This window comes from Ochotona princeps, chromosome 30 (assembly GCF_030435755.1).
Source record: "Ochotona princeps isolate mOchPri1 chromosome 30, mOchPri1.hap1, whole genome shotgun sequence".
In the NCBI taxonomy this organism is placed as follows: Eukaryota; Metazoa; Chordata; class Mammalia; order Lagomorpha; family Ochotonidae; genus Ochotona; species Ochotona princeps.
The window spans coordinates 1,871,862-1,898,846 of NC_080861.1; the positions used below are offsets into that span (position 1 = coordinate 1,871,862).

The 26,985-nt window shown below is 54.2% G+C and overlaps 2 protein-coding genes across 3 annotated transcripts in view; one reads left to right on the top strand and one right to left on the bottom strand.

Annotated features, from left to right (window-relative positions):
* Positions 1–2,535: 2,535 nt before the first annotated feature.
* NME9 (NME/NM23 family member 9) lies at positions 2,536–18,665 on the top strand. Its single transcript, XM_058657027.1, has 11 exons — positions 2,536–2,605; positions 5,117–5,174; positions 6,383–6,486; positions 6,839–6,910; positions 7,509–7,625; positions 8,482–8,554; positions 10,820–10,902; positions 11,177–11,269; positions 12,449–12,603; positions 13,747–13,890; positions 18,539–18,665. The coding sequence occupies exons 1-11, from the start codon at positions 2,573–2,575 to the stop codon at positions 18,663–18,665; spliced, it is 1,059 nt and encodes a 352-aa protein (XP_058513010.1). The 5' UTR covers positions 2,536–2,572.
* A 646-nt stretch (positions 18,666–19,311) lies between these two features.
* Positions 19,312–26,985, bottom strand: part of ARMC8 (armadillo repeat containing 8) — a 75,657-nt gene continuing 67,983 nt past the window's right edge. The window contains exons 20-22 of one of the 2 annotated variants that reach the window (XM_058657117.1): positions 25,259–25,331; positions 23,892–23,985; positions 19,312–19,969 (exon numbers count right to left, since the gene is read on the bottom strand). In XM_058657117.1, coding sequence (XP_058513100.1) covers positions 19,936–19,969; positions 23,892–23,985; positions 25,259–25,331 — 201 coding nt within the window. In that variant the 3' untranslated portion in view covers positions 19,312–19,935. The remainder of the gene's footprint in view (positions 19,970–23,891; positions 23,986–25,258; positions 25,332–26,985) is intronic. The other variant, XM_058657118.1, reaches the window with a different exon arrangement.

The following is a 26,985-nucleotide window of genomic DNA, read 5'->3' on the forward strand; positions in this document are numbered from 1 at the left end:
ACCTGAGTCAAACGTGGGGAGCTTAGCTCCAAGGAAGGCTATAACCCTCCAGAGCTTGCGTCCTCAGAACCCCAAGAACGCAGCTCTCACGGAGCGCCTAGGGGCCTTGGTGGGGGACGTCTTCTCTGCTGCTTGCCCCCACTGTGTCCCTGAAGTGCCCTGAGCTGGGTCACTGACAGTTGCCAAAGCTAAGTGCCCTCCTGTGCGTTTCAGCCTAACCCTCTTGGCCTTTGTCCGAGGCCCAGTGCAACCCCTCTCCCTGGGGCTATCTTAGCAGTTTCTGTCTCTTTTCCGGCCCTTTTCCAACTGGAACTTCCTGGTTAATGGAGTAGGTTGATGTTCTTTCCGTCTGCTGAGACTTAACTTGCCTCCGACATCTGCCCTGTGTCGCAGCACTGGGCCGCGTTGTGATGGTCTGTCTCCCAGGAGCGTGCAGCGCTGCTGGGGAGGAGACTCACCCGTGCAAGCAGTGCCACACTGTGGAGAGTGCGGGAAGGCTCCAGGATGCAGCACCGTGGTCCAGCGGCGTGAAGGCACTGGGCACTAGCTGGACTCGGCAAGCCGTGACGGGCAGCTCCAGATACGCTTGGTTTCTAATGATGTTTCTCTGAACGGGGAAGTCAGAACAAAAGAATAAATATGGAAACAAAACTACATGAATCTACATGTCCCAGATACTCGCTCAGAAAGCAGAAAACTAGATCTTGATTTTATTTCTTTTTCTCCTTTAAAAGACTTGTGGCCTAGTGGCTAAATCCTCACCTTACATCCACCAGGATCCTACATGGGCACCGGTTCTAATCCCGGCAGCCCTGCTTCCCACCCAGCTCCCTGCTTGTGGCCTGGGAATGCAGTAGAGGAGGGCCCAAAGCCTTGGGACCCTGGACCCATGAGGGAGACCTGGAAGAAACTCCTGGCTCCTGGCTTCAGATTGGCTCAGCTCTGGCCATTGCGGCCATTCAGAGAAAGAACCAGAGGATGGAAGACCTCTCTTATCTCCTTTCTCTGTAAAAATCTACATTTCAAGCAACAACAAATAAATCTTTAAAAATCCCTTCATATATTTTCATGGCTTGATAATTAATTTTTTTAAGTTGTTGAACAATATTTGATTGTGGATTGCCACAGCTTGGCTGTTCATTGCCTACTGAAGGGTATTGGGCTGGTTCCAGTTTGGGGTGATTGCGAAGGAGCTGCTATAAACATTCCTGTGTGTTAGCGCACTCAGACACAGAGCAGGCATGCGAACGTTGGTTTATATGCCTCGCTCACAGACAGGTGGGAAATGCTGCTAGGTTGGGCTCCCACCCTAATCCCTTATTTTTGGTGTGTTTGTGTCATTTTTAAAAGTTTACTTATATTTATTGGAAAGTCAGATTTATAGAGAGAAGGAGAGACAGAGAGAAAGATTTTCCATCCCCTGGTTCACTCCCCAAGTGGCTGGTGCTGAACCGAACGAAGCCAGGACCCAGGAGCCGGGAGCTTCTTCTAAGTCTCCCACATGGGTACAGGGTCCCAAGGCTTTGGGTTGTCCCCGGCTGCTTTCCTAGACCACAAGCAGGGAGCTGGATGGGAAGTGGAGCTGCTGGGATTAGAACCAGTGCTCATATGGGATGCCGGGCCATGCCAGGCGAGGGCATTAGTCACCTGGCTACCATGCCCGTGTCTGTGTTTTTTTTTTTTTTTTTTTTAAAGATTTATTTTATTTTCATTACAAAGTCAGATATACTGAGAGGAGGAGAGATAGAGAGGAAGTGGAGCTGCCGGGATTAGAACCAGCGGCCATATGGGATGGGATCAAGGCGAGGACCTTAGCCACTAGGCCACACTGCCAAGCCCCCGTGTCTGTGTTTTTAAAGTAGGCCTATTGTAGACAACACAGAATTGGGCCTTGGTGTTGGGTCTTTAAAATTCTCTCTCATCCGTTTTCATTGACACGTTTGAATTGATTATTGCAACAGCTAAACAGCTATCGTGTTCACATTTACTCTGCGTGCTCCGTTTGGCTTTCACACCTCATTCAATTTCCTAATTTTGCATTCTTTGCCTTGAGAACCTGCACGGACTCCTAAACTCAGAAGGCGGTCCTGGCTGGCAGGCATTATTTGGGTGTCTGATGGCACACCTCCCTGGCAGGCGGCGACTTGTGGGCACTCCCGTGGCGCACACAGGGTCCGGGCAGACCCCTGCTGCGGCCTCCAGCCCAGGCCACCAGCTCCGAGTGCCTTGGGGAGACGTGGGGCGCAGGGCGGGCGTGGCTTCCCTTGCCCGCCCACGGGGCGGAGTGTAGCGTTGCCCTGACGACCGTAGCTGGGTCGCGGGGCACCAGACTCGACTCTGGGAACGTGGAGCTGCAAAGGCGCAGTTTACGGGTGAGATGTGGGAACGCAGGGTTCACTGGAGCTCTTGGGCAAGCAGGGCTGCTCTGGCCTGCACGCACTCTAGGAAGCCACTAGCTCTTGGGCTTTGCAGGCAGAACAATGGGGGTGGGGGAGGGAGTTGGTGGGCGCTAGGCCGCGGGCAGCCAGGGCGTAGGGCTGCGTGATCAGGGCTTTGGTTCCCTTGCAGAGCCATGGGCAGCAAGAAGAAGGACGCTGGCCTGCAGGTAAGCCTCCCGAGGCGCGCCCTCCCCCTGCCTCTCCGGAGGAGGCCGCAGTGTGTGCGAGTCCCCCTTCTCTTCGTGTATGTGCTGCCGAAGCGAGCGCGTGCCCTTCTGTTTCAAAGGGGGGATGCATCCAGGACCTCTAGGGAGCTCGGAAAAGAAGTGCCTGTTTTTTGGATCATAGAACCACGGCACCCAGCCGTGCATGGGAATAAAGTAAAGCGGGGTGTGGGGACGGCGCCACGAAGGCAAGAAAGCCCCAACTCAGCCGAGCGGCTGCCTGTTTGGGTTGAAGCACGGAGCTTGGGGGCGGATCTGCAAGTGTTCCGCTGGGATTCTTGCTGAGAGCAAGGCTGACCCAAAGGTGCCGCTGGTCTTGCGCACACCCTCTGCCCGGTGCAGGGCCCAGGACCCGCACCCCGCCAGCCCCAGCTTGCCTGGTGACAGCTGAGCCTCTAGGGAGGCGCTCTGCTGAGCTGTTACCTTCCTCACAACGAGTCTATGAGCCCGGATGGAAACACACTTCGTACATCCTAGAAGGCGGTGTGAAGTCTTTCCCACTTCTGAAAGAAAGAGAGAGAGAGAGAAAGCGGAGGAAACCCAAAGCAAGGTGCTTGCCTCCTTACAAAGAGGGGTTGCAACTGTCATAGGTTACAGATGCACTATTGTCTTAAAGGGGTACAAACCTTAGAACCTTAGAAGACCTGAATTAGGAGCAAGCCATTTTCCTAGTCTTTTTTTTTGAAAGACTTTTAAAGTTTTTATTGGAAAGTCAAATATACAGAGAGGAGGAGAGGCAGAGAGGAAGATATTCCATCTGCTGATTCACTCCCCAAGCAACTGCAATGGCTGGAGTCAGGAACTTCCTCCAGGTCTCCCACATGGGGGCAGGTCCCAAGGCTTTGGGTGGTCTTCGACTGCTTTCCCAGGTCACAGGCAGGGAGCTGGATGGGAAATGGAGCCACCAGGATTAGAACTAGAGCCCATGTGGGATCCTGGTGGCTGCAAGGCGAGGACTTTAGCTGCTAGCTTACCGTGCGGGGCCCTTCCCAGTATTTTAAGGGACATAGTTTCAAACCAGTTTCTCCTGTAAAATAAATAAATAAAAATAAACAAAGGAGCATATTAATTAGACAGGTACAGAGGGTTTGCAGTGGGGCCGCCCTACCAGGCGCCCAGATGCAGGGCTCGGAGTGCCCCTCGACAGCCGTGAGCAGGTGGGATTTGGGTGTCAGCTGAGGGATGTGATGGGAGCAGGTCTGGAGGCGCCATCTGGATCTCCTGGGAGGAAATGCCACACGCAGCCCACTGGGGCGTTCCCCAGAGTGACCGGTGCCTAGTTGGGCAAGTGTCAAGGACACGAAAGTAGCAGGAAAATAACCTGATCCACGCTGGGCAGACCGCAGGGCTCCGAGACCCACGCAGGGCAGACCGAGGGCTCCGTGGTCCACACTGGGCAGACCGCAGGGCTCCGAGACCCACGCAGGGCAGACCGCAGGGCTCCGTAGTCCACCCTGGGCAGATCGCAGGGCTCCGTGGTCCACCCTGGGCAGATCGCAGGGCTCCGTGGTCCACACTGGGCAGACCGCAGGGCTCCGGGGTCCACGCTGGGCAGACCGCAGGGCTTTGACCCAGAAATCCAGCCTGTGGTCACGGCAGGCTGCTCTGTGACCCAGGCTGGCCTGGGATGACTGGCAAGGTTGGCCACTATCTAAGAATTGAACATCAGAATGTTGGTGACTGTAGCTATGTGGGATAATGTACGCAGGTTTCATGGGACAGCAGGTTGGTAAATTAATTTGGACTAACAAAAAACATTCTTATAAGTTTTCCACATATTTTAAGTTGTTTCAAAGTAAAAGAAATTACAGACAATAGAGCATTTTAAGACTTTTTTGTCTTTATTGAGAGCTAGAGTTTCAGAGAAAGAGGAGGAGAGATATAGATAGAACTTTGCATTGTTGGTTCACTCCTTAAATGGCCAGAATGGCTGGGACTGGACCACGCTGAAGCCAGGAGCCTGGAGGCTTCTCTGCTCTCCCGCAGGGCGAGAGGAGGGCCCGTCACTTCAGCCATCCTCTGCTGCTTCCCCAGGCACATTCGGGAGCCAGCCTGGACTCAAAGCGGCATCCTTGTGGCATGCCAGCGTTGCAGGCAGGGCCTTAGCCTAACACAGAGAGAGGTAATACGCATTTCTTCTTGTATGTCATATCCAGTACAAACTAGAACTCTTCACAGATTAGAGGAAAAATGAAAACTTATGTACTTTGAGGACACAAAGCAATTATATACTTTTTCTGGCTAAATAACAGGTAAAATGAGCTTTTGAATGCCTGAAGATAGTTGATATGGCTCTTAGGAGGGTAGGTGTTCCTGGGGGCCGGTGGGGGGCAGCAGGAATGAAGAGCAGGCGAAGGAATGTGAGCGGTTTGTCTTCGAGCGAGCAGGTGGGCGGCCGTATCCCTGTGCACGCGTGCGTCCACTGACACAGCGTTCGGTCCTCTGTGGCTCCAGGTGAGCGTCAGCAGCCAGGAGCTCTGGGAGGAGTTGCTTGCCGCCCGAGGACTGACGGGTAAGTTAGAGGGGCACGCTTTGCAGAGCCGTTCTTTTAAAGCTGTCGGTGTTGTGTTGACACACGGAGAGGGCTTGAGCAGGTGGTCCTGTGTGCGAGCAGTCACCTTGCTTATCCATGCTCCTACCGTCCAGTCTCCATGATCTGCAGCTGGTCATGTTCCAAACATACCATGTGAAACTGTCCAGACCAGAAATGGACAACTCTAAGTCATACATGGTGGCACCCGAGGCCCATGAGGAGACCTCGCACTGCCTGTCCAGCGTCCCACGCCGTGTGTGCTCACTCACTGCCGCATCGGCCCTTGGGCTCGCACTGTGCACCGGGCGCACTGCCGTCCTCACTGGCTGGGGGCCCCCGGAGGTGACCTCCGCAGATGAGGGAGGCGACTCCAGTGAAGTCTGGCTTGAGCTCAGGAAATGGTGATTTCTAAGGTAAGTCAGAGCACTGTCTGCAAAGCTGGTGGCTGTGTAATTCCCCAGGGGAAAAGGCAGAGGCTGTGACGAGTCTGAGCAGAGCTTATGATGTGTGCGCCTTCAGTGGCCTCGTGCGGGCTCAGTCCTCTTCAAAAACCCACGCAGGACAAACTCGGCCCCAGGCCAGACCTTGAGTGTGGCTTGGAAAACCTTTCAAGAAAAGAAAGTATGTGAAGAAAGTGAGTTTGGGGGCCCTGTGTGGTGTTTAACAGGCTATTCCTCTGCCTGCAATTACCAGCATTCTATATGGCTTTAGTTTATGTCCTGGCTGCTTCACTTTCCATCCAGCTCCCTTCTTGTGGCCTGGGAAGGTGGCAGAAGACAGCCCAGGGCCCTGGAACCCTGCACCCGTGTGGGAAACCCGGGAGAGTCTTCTGGCTCCTGGCTGCAGATCAGCTTAGCTCCGGCCATTGTGGCCATTTTGGGAGGGAACCAGTGGAAAAAAGATCTTTCTCTGTCTCTCCTCTCTGTGTGTCTGCCTTTCAAATGAAAACAAATCTTAGAACAATAACAAAGCGGTTTTTTGCTGTATTTGCGTCGTTGTATTTAGAACTTGGAACAGAGAATTCATACCATTAAAGGGCGACTGTCTCTGTGCCGCCCTTCACCTGCTGGGCTCTGAGACCCTGAAACTCTCACAGACCGCTGGCGGGGCAGCAGGGCAGGAGCAGGTGTGGCCCTGCGTGGGCGGCTCTGGGCTCTGCTGCCCACGCCTCGTTTGCTTCCCTGCAGTGGTGGAAGTCTATCAAGGCTGGTGCGGCCCCTGCAGGCCTGTGGTGAGCCTTTTCCAGAAGTTGAGGCTCCAGCTCGGCCCAGACCTCCTGCGCTTCGCGTTGGTAAGCGTCCCATGGTGCTGCTGAACACACTGGAAGATTGAAAACCAGTGAGGACCAGGCAGGGCGAGCCGTTTTTTGCAGATCGTTGCAAAAGCATCGGTTGTGGTGTTCTGTCCAGATCCATCAGGACACTGCCAGGTTTGGGCAGTGGCTCCAGGTGAGGGTGTGAGAGGCACCACGGGCGTGAGGCTCACAAGGCCACAGGCACAGGAGGTGCGGACTTGACCGCCCAGTCCTAAGCATGGGGGACTAGAGGCTCCTTGCTTTTCTCTCCCCAGGCTCGTGGGTGTGTTCACAGAGCTTGCTCTGGGAAAGCCGTCCCGAGCACCTGTTGACGCCTTATTTTCTGTAGGCCGAGGCCGACTGTCTCGATGTCCTGGAAAAATACCGAGGGAAGTGTGAGCCCACCTTTCTGTTTTACGCAGTAAGTGCCCTTTCTGAAGCCAGTGTCAGACACACATCACTCCCGTCCAGACGCACCTCGCCAGGAGATCTCCACGGGCCTTCCTCTGATGCCCGCAGGGGACGCTGCTGCTGGGACCCCCTCCTGAACTGTTTGTTCCATGAGCTGCACACAGGCCCTCCCTAGGAGGAGGTGCCGCAGCCCCCTGCCTTGGATGGGCTCCTCCCTTCGGGAAGGGGACTGGGTCCCCTCTTAGCAGACACCAGGGATTCTGTTCTTTGTCCTTGCCTTAGTGCTGGGCTTAGTTCATGCTCTAAGTGTGTTGGGTGAATAAGCTACACACGAGCCACACTTGACCACTCATGCATTGCTTCGCCACTAAGTGGTGGCTGCCCCGAGGGAAGGTTTGCAAGCAGGAGCTGGTTAGCATGAAGAGTAGACCTGAGGGCACACTGCCATGGACGAGACCCTGGCAGGCGGCAGCAGAGGTGCGCCCCACAGCAGAACAGGCTGGTGGAGGCTGTGGGCCTGGGGAAAAGGACCTTGACTGTGGGCTCTCCTCCCAACCCTGGCTGTTCCCTGCAAGGGGTTAATGTGTGTGCTTTGTGCCACGTCCCAGGGAGGAGAGCTGGTGGCCGTGGTTCGGGGGGCTGATGCCCCACTGCTGCAGAAAACCATCCTGGAGCAGCTGGAGGCAGAGAAGAAGGTGCTGGCTGGAGGCACAGCCCGGAAACTGGTAACCAGGGAGGGCACTTGCACATGGCAGCCGGCTCACCTGCGCCCTGCCCGAGGCCCTCAGTCCCTCTCACCGGTGCCCTGCCCGGACCAGGCCGTCGCTCCAGAAGCGGTCCCTGCTGTGGGGAGGCATCCCCTCCCCCAGCGTCCTGTAGCTCCTTGGTCCACTTCTGTTCCAGACCCTGTGTCAGCTTTTTTCCACACAGTTGATGCCAAAATGAAGACAAAGCCACAGTATCTGGAGGGGGGGGGGGTCAGCACTGGGCTCCCTGTGGGCTCGGGGGGAGGGTCCATTCCCGTCATCATTGTCATCCTGAGAAAGAGCCAGGCTCCAGGCTCTTCCAGGCAAGCGGTGGTTGCTTGCAAGTCCACACCCTTAGCTGGACGGCAGCATCTCCAGGGCCTTGTGTATCTTAGCCCTGCTCACTGCACAGACACTCAGATTCACAGTCAGTAGCCAAGCCTCTCTTTTTACAATGGAGTATTACCAATTTTTGTTTTTCAAAAAAACCTGAAGTTCCCTCCCACGGGGGAAACACCTATTAGAAATGCTAACACTTTCTAACTCTCCCTGACACCTGCGCTGTACGGTTGAGCGGTGCCTTGATGTCACCTCCGTCTGCCTGCCCCTTCTCATGTCTTCTTACTCCTTACCCTCCATCTAACGCTCATGAGAGGAGGTGGGATCCGAAACAGCCCGTGTCAAGTTGCCCAGACTCTCTTCCTCCTCGCTCTCCCTCCCGCTTTTTCTGGCTCTGGATTCTGGTCTTTCCCGCTTAGTTTCTGCAGGGTTTGCAAGGTCGTGGTGGTCACTTTAAGCCACTAACCGCATTCTTGTTCATGACCATTTGTCCTAGATTCAAGATGAGACTGTTTCTGATGAAACCGGGGGTTCTCGCCGTGACAAGGACGATGGAGACAAGGATATGGGTGAGTGCAGGGGCAGCCAGCAGGCTGTGAAGGCCAGGCCACCTGAGCTCTACGGTGTGGTGGCTGTGTCCGTCAGCAGCGTGTTGACAATCTGCAAGGCTGGCAGCTGTTCTGTCTGCAGCCCCAGCTTGGGCATGTTCCACTGATCAGGCTCAGAACCGGGAGGCACTCTCATGGCAGTTACCACGCAGCAGGGAAAGCTCCCCTTGGCACAACGGAAGGTGGTCATGGTAATGACTTAAAGCAGTAATACTGGCCTTGCCTTGTCTTTAGTGGAGCTTGCTTTGTCCTTAGCAGCAAGTTGTTCGAGAACTCAGCATTTGGTGTAGCCATTCAGGTGCCTCTTGGGATGCCTGCACCTGCACTGGAGTGCTCTGATCCAGCTTCCTGCCAGTGTTCACTCTGGGAGGCAGAGGGTGCTGGGCTCCCTGTGTGACACCCGGCCCCGCTGCAGCAGGTGTAGGCACCTGGGAAGTGAACCCACAGACCACAGATCTGCCAGTCACTATTTCCCTTTCTTTGTGCTTTTCTTTTTTCTTTTTAAAGATTTATTTTTATTTTATTACAAAGTCAGAGAGGAGGAGAGACAGAGAGGAAGATCTTCTGTCCGATGATTCACTCCCCAAGTGAGTGTAATGGCTGGTGCTGTGCCGATCCGAAGCCAGGAGCCTCGAGCCTCTTCTGGGTCTCCCACAGGGGTGCAGGGGCCCAAAGCTTTGGGCCGTCCGGGCCCTCTTTATGCTTTTCAAAGAAATATTTCAAAATACAACTGAAAAAAAAAGCTTAATCTTTTTGCACCGCTCTGGGTCCCCCTTGCTGTGACGCTATAGAGAAGCAGCAGTTAGCAGTTGAGGGAAGGTGTCCTGGTGGCAGCCGGGGTATGGGGGAAGAGGCTAGACAAGGGGGTTCTCACACAGGACTGCGCACGGTGGGAAGGCTGTTTCCTGCTGTGTGGATTCAAACACAGCAGGAGGCATGGTTTAGGACATCAGAAAGACTTCCTACAGGAAGGAGAGCCAGCAGTCTGCCTGCCGCTGGAGCCATGGCGTCCCTTGCCATCATGGACTCTCTTCCCTCTTTCGCCACTTCCTGCCAAGTCAAGCCTCCTGCCTGGCAAGCAATAGGAACTCTCTCCCTTGGCCTTGGCTCTGGGAAGTTGGCCCTGCTGGGCTGCTCCTCACCTGCAGTCCATGCCCCGCTCTGCTGCAGCCTGCTGCTGCCCACTGACGCATGCTCCCTGGTGCCATGCGACCTTCCTGGTGCCCAGGCCAGTGGTTCTGGTTCCTAGCCTGTGGCACAGTCTGATGGAAGAGGATGATGTCATGTGTCGCTTCTCAAAATGCTCTGCCGTTCCTTTCTCTCTCCCTGCTTCTCCTTTTCAAGTTGGAGCTCTGCAGGTCCCTGCTTTGGCCTCTTTTTCTCCATGAACCCACTAAGCAGTACATTAATAATGGGATTTACTGCAACCATATCTTAAAGTCTAAGTGGTAGCAGCATGTTCAAAATCATCATCACAGGAAAATTCACGGTTTGCTGCTTAAAATGTTTTATGATTCTGCATGCCCTGGGGGTTGAGTGTGTATGGATGAGAAAAATACTCCTTCCATGCACATAATGTCTCGTTTCATTGCCACACAACCAACATAGAAGGTGAGAAGCAGCAGGCAGGTGCTGGCTGCGGGGGGTGGACTGGCCAGGGAGGCATGACCACTACCTTGGCTAGAAATGAGCTGGTCAGCCACACCTTGTCCTAGGACTAAGCTGAGACAGCGAGGGCTGGAGCTGAGAAGTCATGTGGACTCAGGGCCTGAGGCAGCCAGCGTTGGCCACCTGGCAGGAAATAAGTGGATGGCAGCAGAGACAGGGAAGCCGGCCCAGGCGGTGGGTTAGGCTGCGCAGCGTGGGAGTGAAGGCGGAGGGCGGCTCAGTGCAGCCAGCAGCTCAGCCTCGCCCACCAGCAGCCGGTGTGTGGCTGTGCTCCTCACTTCCAGTTCTTGAGCAGCCTTCAGCAAGCCCCCTCAGGTGTCTCCCTTCGGCCCCCGTTTGCAGGGCTGGTCTCTGTTCCTTGCAGCCAGCTTGAGGTTGGGGTGTGCAGCCAGACTGGGGCACGTTCCAGGTCTGCAGGGGCACAGTGAAGTGGCCGGGGAGAGCAGCCCGGCGCCCAGTGTGCTGACGCCTTGTGTAGCAGCGCACGGTCCCTGCAGATGTCCCCGTGCAGTCCCCCAACACCAGCACCTCGCAGCGCCATCCTTCGGCTTATTTCAGTGTCGTCAGAGAAGAACTGCACCTTGGCCATCATTAAGCCAGACGCGGTGGTCCATGGCAAGGCAGATGAGATCGTGATGAAGGTAAGAGGGCATCCACGCGACACCACTGTCCTCACATCCTGTCTGGGGGACAGACGGGGATCAGACATCCTCCTGATGAAAGAAGGCTACTGAGGAGCCAGCACTCAAGTTCCATTCCACTGAGTGATACACTTGGATCCGCTGCAGACGGGGGCTGTGGGGAGTAGCACCCTGTGGCTCTGAGCACTGTGTTCAGCTTTTTTATGTTAGCCACCGATGGGATCTGGGCTTCATGTTCTCTTTGAGTATTTATCTACACAACTATGTCCTATAGATCCAGGAAGCCGGCTTTGACATCCTGACGAGTGAGGAGAGGACCTTGACAGAGGCAGAGATGAGGCTCTTCTATCAGCACCGAGCTGGAGAGGTGAGCCCCTCGCCCCCATGCGTCCTGCACACTCCCTTCTCTTCCCCTGCCTCCGGCGCAGGCTCGCCCAGTGTGGGAGGCTGGGGAGGGGCGCAGCAGGTAAGCCTGAACTGTAGGGAGTAAGAGTGTGAGCAGTGGGTCAGGAGTCCCCCACCCTGGGGAGGGTGGCTGCGGGCCTAAGCAGTGAAAGAGGGAGTTTGTGAGTGGGCTCTGGGCCCTGCCGAGCTGAAGGAACAGCCCTGCAGGAAGAGCGTCCCAAGAGGACAGGGAACCCAGGCTGGCCTGGAATGTCACGAGCCAGCAGCAAATGTATGTGCAGGGGCCGTGCCGCTGGCTAGCGCAAGCACGCTCCGTTTGCTTCTGCTAGCTCTTACCTGCGGGGGCGGCCGCTGCCGGGCTGCGTCACGGCCTGGGATCTCAGGTTAGGGACCTGTGTGTTGGAGGAAATACGCGTTGGTGTGTTTCCACACCAGGACCAATGACATGGGGGAAGGGCTGTTACCCAAAGGAGGACCCGCACGCTGTTTTGTGAAGGAGGAGAAAGGTTGCAAGGTGTCACCGAAGAGAAAGCAAACCAACAAACATTTCCACTGTATTCCAGCCCTTAAACCATTCAGCAACCACATCTCAATGTCTGCACACACGCTCTTTAAGGACTCATTTAATTTACTTAAGGTGGGTCAGGAGAGAGGAGAGTGAGGAAGCGGGAGAAAGAAAGAGATTTGCCCATGGATTCACTCACCAAATGTCTGTAACAGCTTGCTCTGGGGACAGGAACCAGGAGGGAACTCCAGGTCTTCCATGTGAGAGACATAGACCCACACACCTGAGGCATCACTGCTCTCTCTCGGGGTTCACATCAGCAGGAAGTCAGAGTTAGGAACTGGAGCTGGGAACTGAACCAGTATGGAACACACATGTCTGCATTATGATGCTAAAAGCTCACTCCCCATATATAATTATGGTCTTTGAAATGCATCTACCTCTTAGAATTTTCTCATCTCTAGTCCCAAATTGACTCAAATTGTAGTCTTGCCTATTTGGATTCTGTGGGTGCGGTTGGTCATTATCAGCACACCTTCCTGACCCACGGCCCAGCTGGCAGAGGTGGTCAGGCATGCTGCCCAGGGACGCCTGTGGCTCCCTCCCTGGGTCATGGTCTCCCCTCTCTTTGCCCAGGAGGCCTTTGAGAAGCTGGTTTACCACATGTGTAGCGGACCGAGCCATCTGCTGATCCTCGCCAGGCCTGAGGGCATGGAGGACGTGGTCACCGCCTGGAGAAACTTCATGGGGCCCAGTGACCCCCAGGTGGCCAGGAGGGAGCAGCCTGAAAGGTGACATCAGCAGTTGGAGACCTGACACCTATCTCCTGAATCCAGAAAGCTTGGAGTGCCCCAGGGTGCTCAGCCCAAAATCGCGGGTAACCCAGAAGAGGGATGGCCAAGTGGCCCCCTCACTCCCCAAGGGACACTGGCACTCCCAGGCACTGCCAGGGAGCTGCCTCTGCTGCCATGTGCTGAGGGTGGCTGCTGTGTTTTCCCTAGCTTAGTCAGAGAATCCCCAAGGTGCTGCTAGTAGACAGAAACGCATGTGGGCAAGTCTGCTCGGCCTGTTCTGTGCTGTGCTGGGTGACTGGCTCCTTGGCTGTTAGCATTTGGCACACACCACAAATGCCAACCCCACTGAAGAGAGGCTTGACCCACAGGAAGCAAACTGGCACAAAAGGCCATGGCACTGCAATTGTACCCTGGTGGTTGTTTGGGGCCAGGGGCCTTCGTGCGGGGGCAGCCCGCCTGGGACTTCAGCCACATTCTCTGCAAGTCCCTCTCAGCCTCAGTTCTCAGTAAAATGGGGATGTGTCTGTTCATATACACATGCGTGTGTATGCACACACTAGCACAAACATACATGAAAAGGCTCATGGAAAACATGTAGCATCCAAAAAATCCATGCATGGAATTCAATTTTTTTTCACCCAAATAAACTTATTCACAAATTCCACTTCCCAAAAAAATGCATGAAGTCACACACACACAGAGCGCACATTTGTAGTGCTTAGAGCAGCACTCGACACACAGCCAACTCATGAGGATGTATTAGCAATGTTAGTGTTGTACCCTTGACAGCAAAGATGACAAAACTGCATTTCCTGTTTGCCCCATCGCTGATACAGCTTTAAAATGGGGCAGCAGTCTCCCTCACAGGGCAGCGACCCACAGGCAATGGGAGCATGCTGGAAAAGCACTGGGCTGCTTGCACAGGCTGCTGCGGAGGCTGGGGACACGCCAGCCCTCCCGCCTGCCCGTCCGCGCCGGCAGTGGCACTGCCAGTCCTTCCCTGGTGTTGCCCACAAAAGAGAAAGCAACTGCTCGGGACTGCGGAGTGCTGATTGGTGGTCGGTGGTCATGTTGCCAGAAAGCAAAACATTTCTTTACAAATGAAACAATTGCTGCTTTTCATGTCCCCAATCCCTCTAGTCTACGGGCCCAGTACGGCACAGAAGTGCCCTCTAACGCCGTGCACGGAAGCCGGGACAGGGAGGACGCCAAGCGGGAGCTGGCCCTGCTGTTCCCCCGCCTTCACCTTCCAGACAACGATGCTCCTCAGGGTAAGTCTCTGGCGTCAGCGACTGGGTTCTCATTAAAAAGGCATTTGTGTGCTCAGAAGTGGGGAAAGGGGAGGAGCCATGGTGATAATTACCTGGCAATTAAATCCTCCAAGGCAGGAAGTCCTGCTTGGAAAACAAAGGCCCCTTTCCTCAGGTCCTGTTTGAATTCCTCCCTGGGCTGCTGCTGTCTCTCCAGCCCCACTTTCACCTCAAAGGTCCCTCTGCCATTTCCCTGGGGAAGCCTCAGGGAGAGGCCAGATGCGGCTGCCAGCATCCCGCTCAGCAAGTCCCCCACCAGGCCCCTTGTGTCTCTGTGCCCACCTCTGACCTTCCTGGGGCAGCGCCCACGGCCCCTGGATCTGGGTAAGAAGCTCAGAGGATCCCGGGTACAAAGGACCCAGCCCATTCCCTAACCAGTAGCATGTTGGGGCTAACCCCAGAGCTGGACGTGCAGGAGCAGCCCAAGCACAGCCCTGTGTGGGGTCTTACGCGCCTGCCTCAGTGCTGGGTGTGCTGTGGTCTCCAGGTGTGGCCGGGGAAAGGCAAAGGTTGACAGGAGCTGACCTGTGCTGGCCTGCTCGCAGCCCTGCTGCTGCTGTGTGGTCTGTTCCTGCAGCCAGCTGAGGAACCAGCTGAGCTGAGCTGAGCTGGGAGAGTTAGAAACTCCTGAGAAGTAGGGCTGGCAAAGCAGTCAGTATCGGCACCCCCAGGTGCCTGTGTTACGCTGCCGCCAGGCCTCCCGTTGTGGCCCAGCATCCCTGCCAGGGGTGGTTTTCCTCCTTGCCACCTGCCCTGGCAGTGCGGGTTCCAGTCCTAATGTTTTCAGGACCACAGGATGTCTTCATCCTTTTCAGGGGTGCTCAGAAACAAACAGGTGTAACTTCGGCCTGGAGCGGGATTCGAGGGCTGGGGAGGGAGCTACTCACGAGCCTCCAGGAGCGCGTAGGGAAAGCTGCACTGCGCCCCGACTGTGCCGACAGCCCCTCAGGGTGCTGATGCTCTGTTCCTGACACCTGCTTGGTGCTGTCCATGGCTCCAGCACCTCACAGTCCTGGGTGTGATTCCTGACTCTGGCCTCTCCACCTGCTGAATAACCCCATGGCTTCCCTTTTCTGGGCCTCGGTTCATCTGTGAAATCAGATACGAGATAACCTCACGCTGCTTCCTCAGCGCTGGCCACCTGCTGTCTGCCACACTTCAAGCACCCAGAACAACATTCCTCTTCCTCATCCTTGACTTTCTAGTCCCCACACGAATCAGGCCTCCTCTGCTGTCCCTCCACCAACCCCTACTGAGCTCCCTTCCCTCCTGTCTCACTGTGGCAGCCGGGACAGGGCCGGAAGTCCTGCAGAACCTGCTGTCCCACAGGTGGTGAGGCCGAAGGAGCGGCGGGCACCCCCAAGACGCTTCACTTCCCTGAGGACGAGGCCTGAGCCGGCTCTGCTGCTCCTTGGAGGGGCGGGGGGACAGGTCGGGTGGGCGCCAGAGCAGGGCTGAGGTCACTGTGCCGGCGCCTGCTGTGCCCAAGGCACCTTCAGACCCAGCACACACTCTGTTGGGCACCCCCTGCTGCTCCGCTCCCTTGGTGGACAGTGAAAGCCAGGCGTGTGCAACTGCCTGCAGTATTAAAGAGCACACATGGGACACACACTGATTCATGTTCTCTGGGATTTTACACAGTAGCATGATAGGGCCTTCTTTGGGATTTTACAAGGTAGCATGCTAGGGCCTTCTTTGGGATTTTACACAGTAGCATGCTAGGGCCTTCTTTGGGATTTTACACAGTAGCATGCTAGGGCCTTCTTTGGGATTTTACACAGTAGTATGCTAGGGCCTTCTCTGGGATTTTACACAGTAGCATGCTAGGGCCTTCTTCTCTGGAATTTTACACAGCGGCATGCTAGGGCCTCCTGCTGCGGCCTGGTGGCAGCCGAGGGGACAGTCATCATGTTGCAGCTGACGCTGGTAACCGGGGATCTGCACCGTACAGCTTGGTTGTGACCAACACCTCCAGGCGCTTTGGTGAGGAGGCAAAGGGGGTGGGCATGCAGCGCCTCCCTGCACTGCCTGCCCTGCTCACTCACTTCCTGCTGCCATCTTCGCCCGTCGACACAGGGTATCAAGGCAGGGCAGGCTCACAAGCAACGCTTGGGTGACATTTGGAACCAGAATTCACCTGGTTTCACTGAGCCTTCTCTCCTGCCTTTGGGCAGTGTCCAGTTTTGCAAGTGGAGAACGGGGGCCAGCAGGCCTGCAGCTTTACTGAATGGCCGGGCTCGGCAGCCCCACGCTTCTTTCCTGGAGGGATCCAGGGAGAAAGTGAGGCTCCAGTGCCCCCGAGGCCTCTGCCGCAGCAGGAAGAGGCCTTGCTCCTTACCGCTGCCCTGAGCCCGGCTGGCAGAGCGTGTCAGCAGAGCACCCTCGCTGCTCCTTGGCCCCGGGTGCCCAGCTCACCTGCAGGCAGCGTCATTCCCTTTCCGAGTGATGGGCAGGAACCCTAGAGCCCTCTGGAGTTGCCCTGCAGGCATGGAGCATGGCTCTCAGTGAGCTACTTGGAGAAATGGGTGCGCCTAGCTTGCAGCTAGCTCATCTCTCCAGAGGCCAGGAAGCCAAGGACCCTCCTCCTGTCCCAGTCCCCGCAAGGTAAGAGCTGTAGTCAGGGCTCCAGAAAGCACAGAGGAGGTTGGGGGAGAAAGGAGCCTGTGGCTGGATCTGTGCTCCCTGGCTAGCTGGGCGAGGCATGCTGGGCAGGGGGAAGCTGGAGGAGCACTCGGTGACAGAGTGGGAGGGGGTGGCAACACCAGCCTTCCTTTAGCATGGTGGGGTATCCAGAAGGCCCAGGGCAGAAGCACTGAGGAAAGGGGGAGGGCTCCTGGGAGAGGTTCAAAGGTCGGTCCCTCCCAAAGGCTAGGATAGCTTGGCAGAGCTCCTGCACCTGGCTTTCTGCAGAGATGCCAGCCAAGGCTGCAGGGCCTGCCCGGCTGGAAGACTTCTCAGGTCCTGGATGGACTGCCTGGCAGGAACAGGACAGGATCAGCCCCAGGAAGCTGACGCAGGTGGCTCCACCGTAACGCTGGCTTTGGCTGTCTACTGGGAGATGGCTGACCACCCGGCAAAGCCAAACCCAGGTGCTGGGAACTGCAGCGACATTGTGCAGAAGTGGCTGGGCAGCCCTCCACGGTCACTGGGAGTCCCCCACCTGAAGCCAGGCCCTGGGCCCAATGTGCCTCTTCCTGCTAGTGGGTGCGCCTCTACACAGCACCCTGCTGGTCTCCATCAGCACAGCTTCTTTCCTCTCCATTGTCTTCGCTTCACCTTGGGTCAACTCACCGTGCCCCCACTCCCCTGCCTCCCCACCTAGGCCTGGTTTCTGCTTGCAGTGAGGCCTTGGAACGAGAGGCAGCCCTCAGGGAGCCGAGAGTCCCTGGGTGTCTTAACAGGGGACAGTAGTTGCTTGTGTACCACACGGGTCTGAAGCCAGCAGGTGGTTGGCAGCAGAGGTGTGGCACAGCTCAGGGGAGAGAGGATGCAAGTGGGCATGACGTGGTGACTGGGAGTGGCCACGTGTAATGGGCCTCTGGGCTCCCAGCAACCAGGAGGACTGTCCCCACATTGCTGTGGATGGCTCAGAGTCATGGTCACCAAGCTGTACACACTGGGAAATGCGCACCCACCTCCCTGCCCTGCAGGTTCCAAAAGCCGGGACACATTATCGTCCAATGCTTCCTAATGTTCTAGACATTTGGAAAACAGACTCCTTTTTAGAAGTTGCCAGGATTTTTCTCGGCTTTTATTAACGTGTCAAAATCATATTATCCAAACACTACCAGAAGAACACGTATTGTTCTGAATAAAGTGCTTAAGAAAAAAAAATGCAACTTGTTAAACTGGACATTCTTTTCTAGTTCGTAAGATTCTGGGTTACAATCAGGGCACAAAGGAGAAACAATGCAGGAGCAGAAAGCATGCAGTCAGTTGAACCGGGGTGCAGACACAGGCCGCGGCCCAGTCCGCCCACCTGCCGACTGGCCACTGCCCCTGCAGAAAGCAGCAAACAGCTTTGTTTTCATAAATACATTTCTCTTCAATCAAATCAGAAGTTCATTCTAGTGAAGCACTTTTGGTGTGACCACTGTTCACACCCACCGAGCTGAAGTGTGAAGTGTGATCTCACGGGGCTCAGCTTTCTAGTGCTGTTTGTGTTCAGGATTGTCTCAGCGATCCGTTCCTGGTTTTTACTGACCAGTATATTTCAGTGCCAACACCATCTATGGTGTTTTGGGTTACAAGTGCCGACGGAGGGTATTTTCTCAGGAATAGAAACAATAATGAGTGGACCTAACTAAACAACACTTTATTCCAAATAAACTTTTTCTTTAAACTGGTCTTCCCATATTAGCATCCTCACATCTGCACAAAGTCCCTCCTGTGACAGATTTTTAAATTCAGTAATGTTCTGAAAAAATAACTTGGAAAACTCTGGGTTTGAATCTTGAGTTATCATATTGAAAAACAGGAACAACAGCAGTTAAATACATTAAAAAACGTTCATTCACAATCAAACACTGAAATCTTGTGAGGAAGGTGTGGCTGGTGGCAGGCCAGCCACGCTGCCGGCAGCCCCGTCAGGAGGGGCCCTGTCCGCGGCACACTCACCCCAGAGCTCACATCCTGGCCGAGGGGCCTCTGGCCTTCGGCAGCAAAGGGAAGAGGCGGGCTGCTTCTACCGTCACGCAGTCAGGAACCTTGGGCGAGTTCGTCCTGAAGCTGGAGCAGGTGCCACGCTAAGGGCTGAGGGAGGGCGGGGCAGTACTCACTGTAAGGAGTCCTCCGCAGTCAGCCTGGGCTTGATCCGTTCCTTCTCTCGGCACGAGTGTTCTGCTCCACGCAGGCAAGGACCTCAGCCACACTTTAGGAGCACACCAACCTGCAACCCTGAGTGACTAGAGCCAGCTGAATGGAGCCAGGAGTTCTACACCGGGCGGTCCTTCACTTCTCTCCACAGGAGTGTCTGTAGACGTTATTTGGTTTCACAGTGGTATGTGCCATTTCAGGAAGCACAGAGCGATCTGACCAGGTTTCTAGCAGGGACGCCCTATTTCTAGTCTGAGCACAGGGCTCCAGGCCTGGCTTGAGGCAGCGGGAGGCTCCGGGTGCCCAGGTCCTGCCGAGTGTTTGCAGTCAGTAGTTGTACTTCCCTATCTTGTCTCGGTGAGAAGCTCTCACTTTACTCCACTATGTCCTTCTCACTTGGAAGCCTGAGAACTTACGGAGTTAGGCTGAAAAAAGGCTCTGGACCTGCTAACATTGACGGCAGTAAGATGCTAGCTTACAACGCTGCACAGCACCATGTATAACGCCTGTTATCCAGGCCAACGATAACCAACGTTTTTTTTGTTTTTGTTTTTATAAAGAAAATCTATGTAAGCTGAGGTTCAGAAATGCATATATATATATTTTTTTACTTACAAATATTCATCTGACCAAAATTCAACATAACTTTTATGGAACACTAAACAATTGTTTTGTCTTTAAAATAACATTTCATTCAAACTGTATATAATTCAGTAAAGTTTTTTATACAGCAAGCAATGCTTAAACCCTGGGAAATCTGTAGAAAAGATTTTCACACAAAATAAGAAAAGAAAAATCTGAGGTATCCCTCACACACTCACTCACACACACACTCACACATACTCACTCAGCCCTGCATGTCCCCCCCACACACTCATTCTCACTCACAAAGTGGCTGCAGCATAGGAAAAAATTGTAGGTCCAAAGAAAAATGATTGATTGTTCTAATAAAGAGTCCAGGTAGCTCAGGAAAAACAGAACACAACAGAACACAACAGAACACAACAGTCCTCTGCGGAAATGACTACCTCAAAAAAATGTTCTCAAGATGAATTTGAGATCTAAGCCTATGAAATTGCTTTTGAAAAACAGCTCCCTGCAGTCCAAGGTGACTTGTGCAAACAGAAGGAATCAACTGAGGCTAGTTCCTGTACTTCCCTTAAACAAGGGCGTGGGGTGCTCGCAGGTGCCCAGGGTGTGCCCGTCATGCCAGGTACTGCTGCAGTGCCATCTTTGCCCTGAAATTACAAAGTTCCCGTCAGTCGGCATTTCAGAATTGTTAACAGCCACCAGGACTGGGGGACCAGTGTGGTCACTGAGGTCTACGAGGCAGATTCTTGGAAGAACTGGGGGATCCCCAATGGGACCGAGCTCCAGGCAGAGGTCTGGGTTGGCACGCACTTCAGCCCACCCTACCTCTGCACTTGGGGTTCTCTTAGAGAGCGATGCTTTTTTCCCTCCTTATTTTATTTGAAATGCAGAGAGACCGGCCTTCTGTTGGTTTTCTCCTCACTGGCCGCACTAGCTAGGGTTAGTCCAGGGTGAGATGGGGGCCCAGCGTCGCCTAAGTGGGTGCCGGGGCCCGAGCACCTCAGCCACCCTCCCCTGCCTTCCCAGGCACATGAGGAGCTGAGCAGGAAGAGAAGCTGGACATGGGATACTGGTACAGCAGGCAGCAGCTTAGCTCCCTGAGCCATGCGTCAGTTCCCAGAGGGGCTTTTTTGCGCCTCAGTCTGTGGTAGCTCACTGGCGTTGCACTTTCCTTTGTAGGTGGTTATGTCTAGTTTTCCTCTGTCACTGGCACGCACTTGTGAGCAATCTGGACTTTCTCTTACTGCCATGGAGCACAACATGAAGCAGGATTCAGGCTCTGGGAAAGCAAGAAGTGACTGCGGAAAGGCAATGAGGTACTGATGAGAAGGTGTAAGAGCCTGCGGGGAAGGCTGCCTCATGGACCACACACCTTGAAGAAAGCTTTTATTTCATGTCAATTCTCACTGCACCTGACAGTAACAGCAGTGATCAACTGGGATGTATGTTAAGGTGACTGGGGAAGGAGGATGATGTAATGAGGACAGCAACTTAATTGCGCCTGATCTTTGGAATGTGGCTTCCTTTTCTAAAAATAAACTTAATTTGGGAAGCAGAGAGATGGCTCTTGTCCACTGCTTCACTCTCCAAATGCCTGTAGTGACGAGCTGGAAGCCAGCCTCTCACCTGCGTGGCAGGACCCACCATCTGAACCAGCGCCACTGCCTAAGGGTCTAGACTGGCAGGAGGCTGCAGCCAGGAACTGCAGCTGAGCAGTGAACCAATGTGTCCCACAGGAAGCGCAGGCGTTTCCACGGCCAGGCCAAGTGCCTGCCCGAAAGCGACTTCCTCTGGGCAAGGCCTGACGCCGCCTTCTGTAAAGATTTACTTCTTACTTGAAAGGAAGAGTTACAGCGGAAGAGATCTGCTATCTGCTGGTGCGTCCCTCAGATGGCTGGGCCAGGCCAGAGCCAGGAAGGGGCTTCAGCAGGTCTCCCAGGTGGTGGTGGGGGCCCAAATGCTTGGCACATCTTCTGTTGTTTTCTCAGACACATTAGCAGGGAACTGAGGAGGGAAGTGGAGTATCTGGGACCTGAACTGGCACCCATGTTGGATCATGGTGATGCTATTCCTCTTTGCCACAATACCGGCCCGAGAGAAGGTCTGCACTATTCCCATCACAACTCCCTGAAAAGCTCCGCTGTGGGAGTCAGAAAGTCAGGGCTTAGTGATGGTCGCTCCTTCCAAGCTACAGAAAGGCTAAACCTTTTAGTTGTTACTAGCGGATGAAAGCTATAGCAAGGAAACTGGGCATGTGACAAGCTGGGTTCAAGCGCAATAAAGTAATAGAATTTACACAATCTATAATTACAGTGTTGAGAAGATGTATCAAGGGGCGTTCTTGCAGTTACAGAAACTCCATAAAGTCTAATCCATCAAAACAGAAAGTTCTAGTCTGGCTGTTCCAAATTGGGTTCCTGAGGATATTTTCACACACAAGCTTTGGACGGTATCATCCGTCTCACTCCGTCAATCTACAACGCAGCTGAGCCGAGCAGTTCTGACGGGGTGGGCGGGGAGGGGTGTCCCGTCCCTGAACACCTGAAGCCCCCTGGGCCCAGCAATCTCTTCTCCACTGAAGAGACATTGAGAAATGGCACCTCGCGAATGACAATCCCAGGTCTGTGGAGTCCAGAGACCGCACGGGCCTCTGCCACCCTGAGGGTGGAAGACGAGTCCCCGAAACACTGCCCTGGGCTGCTGATTTGTCTGCGGCTCTGTGCCAGAAAGATATGGCTGACAAATCAGTTAGGCCAGCAGCTATGGGGCTGGAAACAGAAGTTCGAGTCCTCAAGGTGCAAACTCAAATCCCGCCTTCGGCACGCGGCTGCCCTTGACCTGCCTTCTGCGCTCCTCTCATCCGACCAGCAGCCCGGGGCAGTGGATAGGCACTGCTGCCAGCCCACAGTGCCAGTGTTTCATGGATGCTGAGCACAGAAGGCACGGGTAGGAGAGTGGGTAAGGCGGCCTTTCACAGGAAGCAACGGCTGACAGGAATTCTGAAGGCGAAGCAGCCACTGTGCAGGCACCTTGCTCCCCTGCTCAGGAACCCTTACACGCCCGGGCCTTCCCCCCAACGCTGCTCGCCCCTGGCCCTTTGCTGCCTCTGTATTAGCTGTCCTTGAACGCTGAAGGCCCGGGGGCTTCACCTAGTCCCACGGCTCTGAACACCAGCCACATCTGTACACCCTTCGTTGTTCTCCAGTCCCGAGGCTCCTCTGGCTGTTGCTTTAACCTGCCTGGCAGCCTCGGGACTCCCTGTTGCTGGGCCTGGAACACTCGTCCTCCCAACACCAGCCGTCTCACTCCTCTGGTCCTGACCAGACATCACCTCCTCACCGAGGTGTTACTGACTACATGGAGAGAAACTTGCTCAGTTCTCCATCCTCACTTTCTTTTTCTTTATTGTGCCTCTTGTTATGTTACATGCTCATTTGGCTATTGGCTATCTCTTGAGTTAGAACGTGAAGTTCAAGGACTTCATTAATCTTATTAATGACTAACACAGTGCCTGGTAGAAGGTAGGTATGTTAAAAACCATCACTGAATTAATGGCTACGAAAAGGACAGAGGACAGGGATGGCAATTCAGATGGCACAGAGTATGTAAATACACAAGACCGTAAAGCTGTAAGTGAGCGGGTATGGCTGCAGTACAGTGAGGAGAGCTCTGTGTGTATCAAGACGAGCAGGTCAGGCGTGAAGAGCCCAGGGGAGCAGGACAAAGCCCACGTCCCTGCGGCACAGGGCGGGGAAGAGCGCTGGGGCTCCTCCGAGGTCAGGTGTGAAGAGCCCAGGGGAGCAGGACAAAGCCCACGTCCCTGCGGCACAGGGCGGGGAAGAGCGCTGGGGCTCCTGAAAGGGGCATCTCTGAAAGGGGAGCTCCCAGAGTGCTCTCTGCCTTATCACGGCTGGCATGTGGCAGGTGCGAGTGACAGTGAGGTTCTGAGCTAAAGAAGGTTTTCCCAATTGTTCCTTCAGCTTTCCAAAAGGCCAATGACCTAGGGACGTAAGGGAGGAGTTTTCTGGTTCTATCCAGATGTCCACTAGGGCAGCCCAGACTTAGGTTACTTCACAGTGAGACGAGGCTCTAATAATTTCATAATTATCATATTTCACTCCAATGTTATCAGTTGGCTTGCAAAAAATTAAAAAGAAAAATCCGAGACTCTAAATCTGAATCTAGGGCCCGGCGTGATAGCCTAGTGGCTAAGGTCCTTGTCTTGTGTGCACCTGGCATCCCATATGGCGCTGGTTCTAATCCTGGTGGCCCCGCTTCCCACCCAGCTCTCTGCTTGTGGCCTGGGAAAGCAGTCGAGGACGGCCCAATGCATTGGGACCCTGCACCCGCGTGGGAGACCCGGAAGAGGTTCCAGGTTCCCAGCTTTGGATCGGCGCGCACCGGCCATTGCGGCTCACTTGGGGAGTGAATCATCGGATGGAAGATCTTCCTCTCTGTCTCTCCTCCTCTCTGTATATCTGGCTGTAATAAAGTAAATAAATCTTTAAAAAAAAAAAAAAAAAGAATCCGACAGCAGCCAAAGCAAGGCCTGTTTGTGCTGATACTTACTTGTCACAGAGGTTTGAGTCTGGTGACTGACTCAGTTTGTGTAGAATATCTACAATGCCCATGTCTCGTAATTTATCTTGGCGTTCCTGTGAACCTAAAAGATAAAAGCCCAGCAGCTTACTGGGGATGTGAGCTGAAGCGCAGTCTCCCAGCCACAGCCTGCCACCGTCCGCCACGGCCCGGCCCGCCAGTCCCTCCCGGCGCCTCCCCTGGTGCGGCTAGGTTCGCTGCCTGCCCTTGCTGCCCTGGCTGCCCTCACTGCCCTCACTGCCTGCCCTCACTGCCTGCCCTCACTGCCTGCCCTGCCCTCACTGCCTGCCCTCGCTGCCCTCACTGCCTCCTGACTGCATCAGGGCTCTGCGATGGACTAATCCTCCACAGACGACAGGGTCAAGGTCGGATTCGTTACCTGACACAAGGACCTTGCCCCTGGATGCAGATTCGTCCCATCTTCAGAACACGCCCATGGCCCTGGCCAGTCCAGTCCCTTCCCTGTCCTCCCATGCTTGTTACTGCCTCCTGGCCAGCACAACTGCCAGTCGCGATTTTACAGGGCTCCGTCTTTCTACTGAATCAAGACTCGTTCAGGGTAGTGCTGACCCCCTGCCCAGCAGACGGAAGCAGGCAGCCAGGCTGTGGAGCTGAAGCAGGTCTCCACTTTGCTCAGCACCCAGCCTCGAAGCACAGCAATCTTCCTGGAATCTCCCTCCACCAAAGGGCTTAGCTCACGCACTGACCCTCGAAGTTCAGGGAAAAGCCTCGATCTGCAGTTAGAAAAGCTCCTCCTGGCATTCGAACGCAGCCAATCCAGCACTGACACCCAGTCCTCGCCTGAAGCTGCCGGCCACCTTGGCTGCACTTTGCACTCACCCGAGGGGCTTTAGGAACAGACCTTGAACCCATCCTGAGAGGGACTTTGCTGACTGTCAGATCCCCAAGGTGGAGAGCCTCTGAGGGGCCCTCCTGCAGGCTGCCAGGGGTGTGCTCCTGTTCACAGTGCCTCTCGGCTGGAGTCTTTCCTGTGCCCTTCCGCCCACCCGCCCAACCTACTCCATCCTCTCATCTTTCTCAAGCGTATCTCACCATCCTCCCCAGTTCTCTCCAGGGCTGGCACTGTCCCTTCCTTCTTGCACTGAGTGCCAAGTAATCTGCCATGTGTGGTTCCCCAGAGAGCGATGAGTGCTGACTGCCAGGCAGCTCAGGCCAGTCCCACGAAGGCTCCTGGCAAGGCAGCTGTGTGGGCTACTTGGGGCCCGCAGTCCAATGAGCGGGTGCCTCTGCCTAGGACCTCAAGGGGCACTCACTGCCTTCCCTGTGTGGGACTCTTGACTCAGAATTTTCTTCAGAACAAATCTCACCAATCTCACCTTCCTCTTCATTCCAAATGAGGTTTGATATACAAAACATGGCGGCAAGCTGTAGTTTGACATGTGAGTGACCCTAATGATGCAAAAAGAAAGAAAAATCAAAATGGAGGTGATCCTGTTTTTAGATTCAACAGCATGAAAGTCTGAAAGTTAACATTAATGAACGCAAAGCTTAGGCTAAGACAACACGTAGTGTTGGAGAATCTGGCAAATTGCAGAGTGCAAGTCTTGCCAAAAGACATTTAAAACCCACCTGACAAGCCAAACAAAACTCCTCCAGGGCCATGAATACAGCACAGTCTCCAATTTATGACTGAGCCCAGGCTCACAGAGCTGCTGGCATATGGCAATTCTACGTTTTTGACTTAAGCTTTTAGTTTCTAGAGGCCAATAAATTGGGTGGATGTGCATTTCGTATTTTTCACTTCAGCTACTAATTTTCCTATTCAAATGGTGCAATGATTCCTTCAGAGAAGAGAGGATCAAGGAATTTTACAACTGGATATTCACATACAAGCAACTTTTTAAAACAGATTATTATTTTTTAATCAGAAAGTCAGATATCTAGAGACAAACAGAAAGGGAGATCTTCCATCTGCTGATTCACTCCCCAAGTAGCTGCGGAGCTGAGCTAATCTGAAGCCAGGAGCCTGGAGCCTCTTCCGGGTCTCCCATATAGGTGCAGGGTCCGAAGGCCCTGGGCCATCCTCGACTGCTTTCCCAGGCCACAGGCAGGGAGCTGGGTGGGAAGCAGGGCACTTGGGACACGAACCGGCGCCCATATGGGATCCCGGGGCGTTCAAGGCGAGGACTTTAGCTGCTAGGCCACCACGCCAGGCCCACAACCAACTTTTAAAATGATTTACTACTCTGATACATTCAGCCTCGGAAATAAATTCCTTTTATTTCTACAGGAGTGTGTGTGTGCGTGTGTGTGTTTATAGACCCTGGATCAAATCTCCATTTGATTTTATAAAATGCCTCTACTACAGCTGAGGAACTTTTTTTTGAAAGTTACAGAGAGGGAGAGGGAAATTTTCGATCTGTTAGTTCATTCTTTAGCTTGCCACCACGGCCAGCGCCGGGCCAGGCCATCTTCCACTGCTTTTACAGGCCATCAGAAATTAGCAGAGAGCTGGATCAGAAGTGGACTGTGGTCCCTGTGCAGTAGCGAGTGGCTGCATCTTCACCTTGCATGCGTTGGGATCCCATGTAGGCACCGGTTCACGTCGTGACTGCTCCACTTCCCATCCAGCTCCCTGCTTGTGGAGTGGAAGGCGGTGCAGGACGACCCAGGGCCTTGGGACCCTGCGCCCACATAGGAGACCTGGAAGAGGCTTCTGGCTCCTGGCTTTGGATCGGCTCAGCTCTGGCCACTGTGGCCATTGTGGGGAATAAACCAGCAGATGAAAGATCTTTCTGTCTCTCCTTCTCTCTGTAAATCTGCCTTTCCAATAAAAATAAAATAAGTGTTAAAAAGATTGGAAAAGTGTCCCTTGAATCTGTCACAAATGAGTTCATTCTCTTTTTTATAAACTCCTTATAATTTGTGTTGAGCTAAAATGCTCTAGTCTCTGACTTTTTTTTTTTTAAAGATTTATTCAGTTTATTACAAAGTCAGATATACAGAGAGGAGGAGAGACAGAGAGGAAGATCTTCTGTCCGATGATTCACTCCCCAAGTGAGCCGCAACAGCCCGGTGCGCGCCGATTCAAAGCCGGGAACCA